The 10,910-nt window shown below is 44.0% G+C and overlaps 1 protein-coding gene across 3 annotated transcripts; it reads right to left on the reverse strand.

Annotated features, from left to right (window-relative positions):
• Window positions 1–1,630: 1,630 nt before the first annotated feature.
• On the reverse strand, window positions 1,631–7,889 carry LOC135539242 (polyadenylate-binding protein-interacting protein 2B-like). 3 transcript variants are annotated; one of them, XM_064965067.1, is made up of 4 exons: window positions 7,740–7,889; window positions 6,396–6,562; window positions 3,183–3,356; window positions 1,631–2,608 (listed from the first exon to the last, which is right to left on the reverse strand). In XM_064965067.1, the coding sequence occupies exons 1-4, from the start codon at window positions 7,744–7,746 to the stop codon at window positions 2,552–2,554; spliced, it is 405 nt and encodes a 134-aa protein (XP_064821139.1). In that variant the 5' UTR covers window positions 7,747–7,889; the 3' UTR covers window positions 1,631–2,551. The 3 variants fall into 3 exon arrangements, with proteins under 3 accessions (XP_064821139.1, XP_064821138.1, XP_064821137.1); XM_064965066.1 differs by having other exon boundaries at window positions 7,847–7,871; XM_064965065.1 differs by lacking the exon at window positions 7,740–7,889 and adding an exon at window positions 6,809–7,094.
• Between the last annotated feature and the right edge of the window lie 3,021 nt (window positions 7,890–10,910).

Consider the following 10,910-nt stretch of genomic DNA (forward strand, 5'->3'; position numbering starts at 1 on the left):
AGAGTATCAGAGGCACTTCACTAAGAAGGTAATATCCCAAACGGAACCATATTCTCTTCGTAGTGCACTACTTTTGACCAGGGCCTTATGGTGCACTTTGAAAATAATGTTGTGACAAAGACCCAGTTTCAAGGCTCCCTAGTAGAGTAAACATAAGGCTGCACTTACACACCACTACACTAGACGAGGCTGTGACTTTCACCTTGTGGTGCACTGAGGGCTCTGCACAGAGATTGAGATTTACATGGGCCCTTGCTATCCGGAATCCAAGGGACGTCCCTACCCCATTAATGTTTACATTTCAAATCGTATTGGTCACATACACATATTTATGTTATCGCGGGTGTAGCAAAATGCTTGCTTTCCTAGCTCCAACAGCGCAGTAGTATCTAGCAATTCACAACACACACAAATCTAAAAGTAAAATAATGGAATTCAGAAATATTAGGGTGAGCAATGTTGGAGTGGCAATGACTAAAATACATTATATGCATATGAAATGAGTAAAACAGTATGTAAACATTATTAAAGTGACCGTGATTCCATGTCTGTGTATATAGAGCAGCAGCCTCTAAGGTGCAGGCTTGAGTAACCGGGGTGTAGCCGGCTAGTGATGGCCATTTAACAGTCTGATGGCCTTAGAAATTGTTCAGTCTCTCGGGCCCAGCTTTGATGCACCTGTACTGACCTCCCCTCAGCGGGGTGAACAGGCTGTGTCTCAGGTGGTTGATGACCTTGATTTTTTTTGGCCTTCCTGTGACATTGGGTGCTGTAGGTGTCCTGGAGGGCAGGCAGGGTACCCCTGGTGATGCATTGGGCAGACCCCCCCCCCCCAGGAGAGCCCCGTGGTTGTGGGCGATGCAGTTGCCGTACCAGACGGTGATACAGCCCGACTGGATGCTCTCAATTGTACATCTGCAAAAGTTTGTGATGCTCTTAGGGGCCAAGCCAAATTTCTTCAGCCTCCTGAGTTTGAAGAGGCACTGGTGCGCCTTCACCACACTGTGTGGTTGGACTATTTCAGATTGTCAGTGAACTTCAAGCTGTTCAGCTTCTCCACTGCGTTCCGTCGATTTGAATAGGGTTTGGTGTAGTGCGAGTGCCAGTCTTTGTGTACCATCATGCAACCTCACCGTCATACCACGTTTGGCTTCACAATGACAGCACTGGTGTTGACAAAATGACAAACGGATCTGGGATCAGGTTACACTTGCAGTATAAACCCAGCTCAACAATGAACAACTGATAACTTCAATCATTTACAGAGACAGTTGAGCAAAAGGAAAAACAATACAATTCATTATGTTGTTCCTCTGGTTTTGCTGCAGAACTACCCTGGCCTGTCCAGACCCAAGACCAGCCCTGCGTACAGACAGAACAGAGACAACTGACCTAAACCATCTTCAGGATTAGACCTGCATGATCTCTAGTCGATGTTCAACCTGACAAAGGTTCAGAAAATAAACATTTGAAATGTATTTTGACAATTCAGAGATACTTGTTTGTGTCGACATTCTCAAACCCACAGCGTGATCTTTTGAGGGGTCCTTTAGCTACGGTAATGACAGGTTACTGGACATGTAATAACAGAATCAAACCTGTATATAAAACAATGAACAAGACACCAAAGTCCCAGAGGGTACCTGATCTTTATTCCATCATACTTTGTCCTCGTTTGTTAATGCAAGTCGCACACTGTGACAGGATTTCAACTCAAGTTTTTACATATCAACCAAACGAAAAACGAAATTGTTGCCATGGAAATCCCTCGCAGGTCAGCTACACCCCGCAGCCAAATCCCATCCAATCCTTCTGTACATTGCAGCATGTCAATCTTTCGCCAAGCCTACTTCGCCCTACACACTACCTACCCTAAAACCAGCCTCCGAGGAAAAGAAAAACATCCAGAAAAGAGAAAAGACAAAAAAAGGAAACTGCAACAATGATCAGGGGAGAGACAAATCTCCAGCCACGATCACCACGACGACAGACTCACACGGCTGCACTTGAGATTGAGGAGAAAGAACAAAAATAAACACCAAACTTTCTACGCAGATCTGACCTCCAGTTCTGCCGTCTGTCCAATAAGAACATCTTATACTGATGGCCCCTCCCAATCTGTCCAATAGGATTATTTTATACTGATATGGCCCCTGCCCACCCTTCTCCCATCACTGCCCCTTGCCTAGTTAACCACATAGGAACAAAACGGAAATAAAAGGCTGCGTTCCCTACTCAGACGGTGCTGACGCATTCCAGATCTTCCAACTCCTGAATAGGTATTTTATTTATAACCCTAACCACATGTCATAGCAATCTGGTGCCCGACGGCACAGTAGACGACTTGGCACGTAACCATAGGTTGATGCATGCAACGTCTGAGCAGGCGAATGCGACCAAAAGCTTATTGAAGAGTATACCCCAGCCCACCCTCCAACCCCACCCCATGTACCCCACACAGCCCAAAAGCAGGCGAGTGCAAGGGTGTCTGCTGGGAAGCCAGCAGTCACAAAGAGTCTTTATGAGGGTTCCCCCTACTGGCGGGAGGACCCTAGTATTTCATTCCCGGAACAAACTCCTTCGCCTCTGGGTTCAAGCTGCTCTTGCGCTGTAAAAAGAGAGGAGATATTTAGTATAGGAGCATACAAAAAGGACCCAGACCTGTATGAACAGGTAAAAACAACAGGGCCTCAACATTAAAAACGGACAAGAGGCGGCGGTTCGGATTGTAACACGCAGGATAGTTTCTCCAGCTGATGGTCGGTTCCCTGCCAGATTAACCCTAGTCCCAGACTAAAAACAGATTTTAATGGAGAATTTCCTTTCTGCATGGTCTTTAGTCTAGGACTAGGCTTAATATTTTGGGGGGAAACTGGCCAAAGAGTAGGAGCGGTATCGTGTCTGTGCTCAAACAACTGGAGAAGATGGGCTACCTATGGTATCTAGGTACTGAATGTGGATAACGCTCCACAGCAAATACTTTTCAGGCTTTTAACTCTCAGGTTAACTCTAAGGGACAAAATATGAATCCTTGTCCTGGACTGAATAAAGAATCTCCGTTGAACACGCTTTTTAGTCCAGGATTCAACTTTGTGTCTGGGAAACTGGCCCTATAAATATAGTGACGGTTTGGTCGACGACGCTCAGACATTCTGACGGACAAACATTCTGACAGGACTTACCGCGAGTTCATCTGCGTTGCCATTGGAGACAGATAGCCCGTTGAGCTGTTGCTGAATCTGCCCCACCCCAGGGGCGAGGTCTCTGGCAGGGATGAACCAATCCTGATCCTCCTCTTCCAGCATTTCCTGGAAACAGCGTTCTAAGAACTCCTGTTCCAGAAGCTCCTCCTCCACCTGGGATGACCACACAATAGGGGAAGAATAGGGCTGGATTACAATCAGCACTAGATGATGATTATTTCTTAATGTCTTTCCTCGTGTCCTCTATCCTTGCCTCCTTCTCAAAGCACTGGAGGGCAGCCCAGGTTCGAGGGGAGTGTACAAAACATTAAGAACAGCATTCATTTGCCGGGGCAGGGGCTTAACAATGTGTCCAAAGCGTTCCACAGGTATGCAGGCCCATGTGGACCACAATGCTCCAACGTAATATGGGTTCTATTTAATTTTACACCATTTGAGCTAGTGACAAGCTTTTTCTTTGCTTTAAAGCTGAAAGCATGACTGTCAGAAATCCGTTTTCCCCCTCTGGCACTGCTGAGTGACAACTTGCAAAGCCTACTCAGATTGGCCTATAGTGCTGGTTACACCAGGGATGAAGAGACAATGTATCAACTTTGCTCACTCTGCGGGCTGCTCCAATGTATCAAATGTAACAGAAGACTGATAAGGGTCTGCATCCCTGATCGCCTGCTAAATTATATTTTAAAAATGGATGGAAAAAAATAGATGTGCAGGAAAGAGAATCAGGTGAGTGACGGCTGGAAGGGGATGTGGGCCATGCGGCTTGCTGAGCAGAGCTGATATGAACATTATCGGACCCGTCGCATATAAGGACCGGCGAATACAATAAACTATTTGAGATAACTCAGCAAAAAAAGAAAACTGTCCTCTCACTGTCAACTGCGGTTATTTTCAGCAAACGTGTAAATATTTGTATGAACATAAGATTTGACAAAAACTGAACAAGTTCCATAGACATGTGACTAACAGAAATGGAATAGTGTCCCAGAACAAAGGGGGGGGTCAAAATCAGCAGTCACTTAATGCAGCTGGTGGCCACACCAGATAGTACGGCAGTGCATCTCCTCCTCATGGACCGCACCAGACTTGCCAGTTCTTGCTGTGAGATGTTACCCCACTCTTCCACCAAGGCACCTGCAAGTTCCCAGACATTTCTGGGGGGGAATGGCCCTAGCCCTCACCCTCCGGTTAAACAGGTCCCAGACGTGCTCAATGGGATTGAGATCCGGGCTCTTCGCTGGCCAAGGCAGAACACTGACATTCCTGTCTTACAGGAAATCATGCACAGAACAAGCAGTGTACCTGGTGGTATTGTCATGCTGGAGGGTCATGTCAGGATGAGCCTGCAGGAAGGGTACCACATGAGGGAGGATGTCTTCCCTGTAACGCACAGCGTTGAGATTGTCTGCAATGACAACAAGCTAGGTCCGATAATGCTGTGACACACCGCCCCAGACCATGGACTCTCCACCTCCAAATCAATCCCGCTCCAGAGTACAGGCCTCGGTGCAACGCTCATTCCTTCGACGATAAACGCAAAACTGACCGTCACCCCTGGTGAGACAAAACTGCGACTTGTCAGTGAAGATCACTTTTTGACAGTCCTGTCTGGTCCAGCAATGGTGGATTTGTACCCATAGGCAACGTTGTTGCCGGTGATGTCTGGTGAGAACCTGCCTTACAACAGGCCTACAAGCCCTCAGTCCAGCCTCTCTCAGCCTGTTGCGGACAGTCTGAGCACCGATGGGGGGATTGTGCGTTCCTGGTGTAACTAGGGCAGTTGTTGTTGCTATCCTGTACCTGTCCCGCAGGTGTGATGTTCAGATGTACCGATCCGTGCAGGTGTTGTTACATGTGGTCTGCCACTGCGAAGACAATCAGCTGTTCGTCCTGTCTCCCTGTAACGCTGTCTTAGGTGTCTCACAGTACGGACATTGGAATTTATTGCCCTGGCCACATCTGCAGTCCTCATGCCTCCTTGCAGCATGCCTAAGGCACGTCCACACAGATGAGCAGGGACCCTGGGCATCTTTCTTTTGGCCGATTTTTTCAGAGTCAGTAGAAAAGCCTCTTTAGTGTCCTAAGTTTTCATAACTGTGACCTTAATTGCCTACCGTCTGTAAGCTGGTAGTGTCTTAGTGACCGTTCCACAGGTGCATGTTCATTCATTGTTCATGGTTCATTGAACAAGCATGGGAAACAGTGTTCAAACCCTTTACAATGAAGATCTGTGAAGTTATTTGGATTTTTACAAATTATCTTTGAAAGACATTGTCCTGAAAAAGGGACGTCTTTTTTTTTTTGCTGAGTTATATTTTTTTATTACTGAAATTATTAAGAAAACTGACAGGCGCCAGTTGGTTCTTTAGATCAGTCGGGCCGAAAAATGTGGTATTATCATATGAAACAGTATTCTAAAAATGTTGGTGTCATATGTATCATGACGTTTTGGTACCTTGGTACTGGTATACAACACTACTCTGAATGGCACATACACACAATCTATGTCTCAATAGTCTCAAACTTCAAAACCCCTTATTTAAGCCGTCATTTACACTTATTGAAGTGGAATTAACAAGTTAAATCAATAAGGGATCATAGCTTTCACCTGGTCAGTCTATGTCAGGACAGTGCATGTCAGAGTAGAAACTATAGCATGAAGTCCAAGGAACTGTCCGTAGATCTCCAAGATAAAATTGTGATGAGGCCTATATATCTGCGGAAGGGAATATGAACTACCCAGACTCTGCCTAGAGCTGGCCGTTCGACCAAACTGAACAACCGGGCAAGAAGGGAGAACCTGCCAGAAGGACAACAGTCTCTACAGCACTTCACCAATTTGGGCTTTATGGGAGAGTGGCACATGACAGCATGGCTGGAGTTTGCAAAAAGGCATGTGAAATACAGAGCACAAGGCAAACAATTCTGTGGTCTGATGGGGAAATGTTTAACTCTTTGGCTGCTGCTCCCCATCTAACTTAACCGAGTTTGAGAAAACCTGCAAGGAAGAGTGAACATGCCCCTTGATCCTGAGAGTAGAGTAACCTGATCCTAGATCTGTGTACAATGCCAGGCAATATCTATCCAGGGCAACATTCCTCACCTTTTAGTGTGTGTGGTCTGTACACCTGTGTGGGTGTCCCTCTGTCCATACGTGTATGTACATAAAGAGTGGTCCTAAAAATCACTGACCTGTCTGTTGTAATCCTCCTCGTTCTCCATCCACATGTAGTCAGCGAAGGGGTTGTTGTTGTTGCCCACCTCTCCCTCCTTGTGCCCATTGGCCACGTTCTCTTTCCCGGGGGCACTGCTGCCGCCTGGTGTTTTCGCCATCTCAGGACTGTTCATCTCCGCAGGCTCTGTAGGGTTAAACGGTTTCACACATGCATAAATGGCAACCCACTTTAAAGTGGGGCAAATGGCTTTCAAATTGAGAGTAAAGCTCAGCTTGGGTAAACTGAATAAATTACGTGTTTAATAAACATTAAGGTCAAAAAACGTAGCTAAAACATAAGAGTAGAAAGTTAAACCGTTATCTACCCACACATGAAAAAATGTATATTGCCAAAACGCAAATAAAGTGCATACTTCATTATTTTACTTACTACTTGCTATTGTCATACTAGTTCAAGTAGACCAAGAGTAGCGAGTCAGTGGCTGCGCTTACAGCTGACGTGGATACAATTACAAGCTAGCCAGTTCCTACCGTTATAACTCAACACCTAGCTAACGCGTTACCTGTATCGTCAGCATTGAAGGATGCACATGTCACGAGAAAAAAAGTGATGACAAACCCCACATGGAGCGAGGCCTACCTGCGTGTCACAGCTGCAACAAGCCAGCCAATTAGCTAACTGGAGTAACGTTAGTTACAGCTAACATTACCGTTCATCGCAGCACAAATTCTATTTTGAGTATTGGCAGTTTGCTAGTGAGCTAGTTACAGTAGCTAGCTTACTAGTTGGTAAACAACGTTAGGTAGTTTGCTAGTTGGTACACAACGTTAGCTAACTACGTAGCTAGCGAACTCAGAAAACTAGCACGGACTAGCTAACTAGATAGCCAACTTAAGCAGCCTGAAAATAATTTGTGATATAAAAGGGTTGTAGTTTCGACTAAATTTACTGTAGCCGGATGAAACGAGTTATTTAAGTTAGCATTCACTAGATAACACATCGTGCAATCACCCTATCAAAAAGGCTTTGGCATACTAAGGTTACTAGCGAGCAAGAAAGCTACTTGGCTAGCGAGCTTGCTAACTAACTTGAAATATATAAAAACACGCATATTGGATCAAACTTGGCTAGCAAGCTGTTTTTGATGTACAGACTGAATGTTATGTCACCTGTAACTAGCAAAGCCTTCTTACTACCTTGGATTGTCTTTGTAGCTAGCTATAAAACTGCTAGCTGGTAGTGGTAGAAACAAGCTAAATCAAACTTAGCTCGAAGGCTAACAGCGTGACATGCACACACGATTCAGGTCAAATTGTATCTGGAATGCAAGCAGCCAGTAGCGCAACAAAAACGTAGCTACCTGGCATCGTTGGATAAATATTTAAAGACCACTCGATATATCTTCAATGTTTGACAGGGCAATTCGTCGACTTTACAGCTAATTTGCTATCAAGCTAGCCAACTCACTACATTCCATCAAGACGCTCACGGGGGGACTTCCGTTTCGTCGTTGAGTTCCCCCAGCCCGCTATATCAGTCGTCATATACCAACCTCAGCGCATCAACTGAGAGGTTGATGTCATGGGCATGCGATTATTTTTATTTTTATTTCTTTTTATTTAACTAGGCAAGTCAGTTAAGAACACATTCTTATTTACAATGACTGCCTACCAAAAGGCCCCTGCGGGGACGGGTCCTGGGATTGAATAATAATAATAATAAATACAATATTTTAATATAGGCCAAAACACACATCACAACAAGAGAGACAATACAACACTACACAAAGAGAGACCTAAGACAACATAGCAAGGCAGCAACACATGACACACAACAAAACATGGTACAAACATTGGGCACAGTCAACAGCACAAAGGTCAAGAAGGCAGAGACAACAATATATCACACAAAGCAGCCACAACTGTCAGTAAGCAGCCCAGCCCAAAACGCACGAAATTTGCTGAAATGCATTTTGTTCATATATGCACAAATTGATTGTGAGACTGTGTTGCAGCAAGAGTGTCCATGATTGAGTCTTTGAATGAAGAGATTGAGATTAAACTGTCCATGAGATTAAAGTGTCCAGTTTGAGTGTTTGTTGCAGCTTGTTTCAGTTGCTAGCTGCAGTGAACTGAAAGAGCAGCGACCCAAGGATGTGTGTGCTTTGGGGACCTTTAACAGAACGTGACTGGCAGAACAGGTGTTATATGTGTAGGATGAGGGCTGCAGTAGGTATCTCAGACAGGGGGGAGTGATGCATAAGAGGGTTTTATAAATAACCATCAACCAGTGGGTCTTGTGATGGGTATACAGAGATGACCAGTTTACAGAGGAGTACTTGCTGGTGTGTTTTGGATTGTTGTCCTGCTGCAGAACCCAAGTGCTCTTCAGCTTGAGGTCACAAACTGATGGCCGGACATTCTCCTTCAGGATTTTTTGGGAGAGAGCAGAATTCATGGTTCCATCCATCACAGCAAGTTGTCCAGGTTCTAAAGCAGCCCGAGACCATCACACTACCACCACCATATTTGACTGTTGGTGTGATGTTCTTTTTCTGAAATGCTGTGATACTTTTACGCCAGATGTAATGGGACGCACACCTTCCAAAAAGTTCAACTTTGTCTCATCAGTCCACAGAATATTTCCCCAAAAGTCTTGGGGATCATCAAGATGTTTTTTGCCAAAAGTGAGACAAGCCTTTATGTTCTTTTTGCCATGGATGTCATTTTTGCTCAGTCTCTTTCTTATGGTTGAGTCATGAACACTGACCTTAACTGAGGCAAGTGAGGCCTGCAGTTCTTTAGATGTTGTTGTGGGTTCTTTTGTGACCTCTTGGATGAGTCGTCGCTGCTCTCTTGGGGTAATTTTGGTAGGCCGGCCACTCCTGAGAAGGTTCACCACAGTTCAACACTTTCTCCATTTGGGATAATGGCTCTCACCTTGGTTCGCTGGAGTCCCAAAGCTTTAGAAATGGCTTTGTAACCCTTTCCAGACTGATAGATGTCAATTACTTTGTTTCTCATCTGTTCCCGAATTTCTTTGGATCACGTCACGATGACTTGCTTTTTGAGTTCTTTTGGCCTACTTCACATTTTTCCCTTAATAAATCAAATTATCAATTAAAAACTACATTTTGGGTTTATCTTTGTGTAATATTTCATTTAGTGTGATGATCTGAAACATTTAAGTGTGACAAATGTGTAAAAAATAAGAAATCAGGATGGTAGAAAATACGTTTTCACAGCACTGTAGTTGCTGTAGTTATAAACAGATAAGATAAGCATTCCTGCAGCATTGTTTTGTTGAAAGACAAATTAAGTGAATTGATTGCACCCAAATTGGCCATTTACATTTATAGGATACCTATAATATTCAATAAACATAGTACCCTACATTAGATTTGGACCAAACCTCTTCTTAACAATGATTAAAATGTGAGGAATCCAAATTAATGGTAAAAAGCCACCCACGGAACCCCCAAAACCCCACACCAAGCCCACCCCAACGGCCAGTATACCTGATTAATTCTCTATGTCTGATAAGTAGTACAAAGCTGTGGCTCGTAGTATTGTGTCTTCATAGTATTTCATGCATCCTCTGTGAATTTGGTGATGGTTATTTTCCCCTGTTCAGAGAAATCAGTCATTGAAGTTTCTAAGTTTATGTACCATCATACAACCTAATATTACCATGTTCTGGTGCTGTTCCTAATATTACCATGTCCTGGTGCTGTTCCTAATATTACCATGTTCTGGTGCTGTTCCTAATATTACCATGTTCTGGTGCTGTTCCTAATATTACCATGTTCTGGTGCTGTTCCTAATATTACCATGTTCTGGTGCTGTTCCTACTATTAGTTGAAAAAGGTGTGAAGAACCCCCAATCAATGTTAATTCAAGGCTGAACCTTTAAATGATAATCATTTATAAATGCAGAGTGAATAGTTCAAATTAGACCAATGTATTTGCCCAGGGAAAAATAAAAACTGCTTTGAGGGCTACTCATTCTTCATTTCATTCTTTCACTTTCTTTCTTCATTGCATCTTCTATTGTGGTGATGTTGTTACATTCCAAATATTGGTGACCAGTTGCAGTGGTTGGTACACAACATGTGTCCTCTCTGTTTGGCCAAGAATAGGATATTGCTGGATAACTTGGACGGATTCATTTCAACTTCACGACCATGTTTTTATCATCCACAGCATCGCCATTTCCAATCCAGCACTCATCATCATAGCAGCAAACTAGACAATAGAAAATCAGATCAAAATCAGATCTAAGGGTTTCCCGAGGACCAAGTCAAACTTAATGGCATCATTTGTGACACTGCAAACTCTCTTTGCACCTATGAGGCTTTTGAAGAGTGTAATGAAGTGATGGAAGCTGCTGGTTCCTGCCAGAGTTATTGTGTTCTAGTTTGCTGCTATGATGATGAGCACTGGATTGGAATGACTGACTCTGGGCATGATAAAAACATGGAGGTAAAGGTGAAACTTCTGCATCCAATAAGGTCATTTTATTGGCCAACCCT

Source organism: Oncorhynchus masou, unplaced genomic scaffold (assembly GCF_036934945.1).
Source record: "Oncorhynchus masou masou isolate Uvic2021 unplaced genomic scaffold, UVic_Omas_1.1 unplaced_scaffold_1053, whole genome shotgun sequence".
NCBI lineage: Eukaryota > Metazoa > Chordata > Actinopteri > Salmoniformes > Salmonidae > Oncorhynchus > Oncorhynchus masou.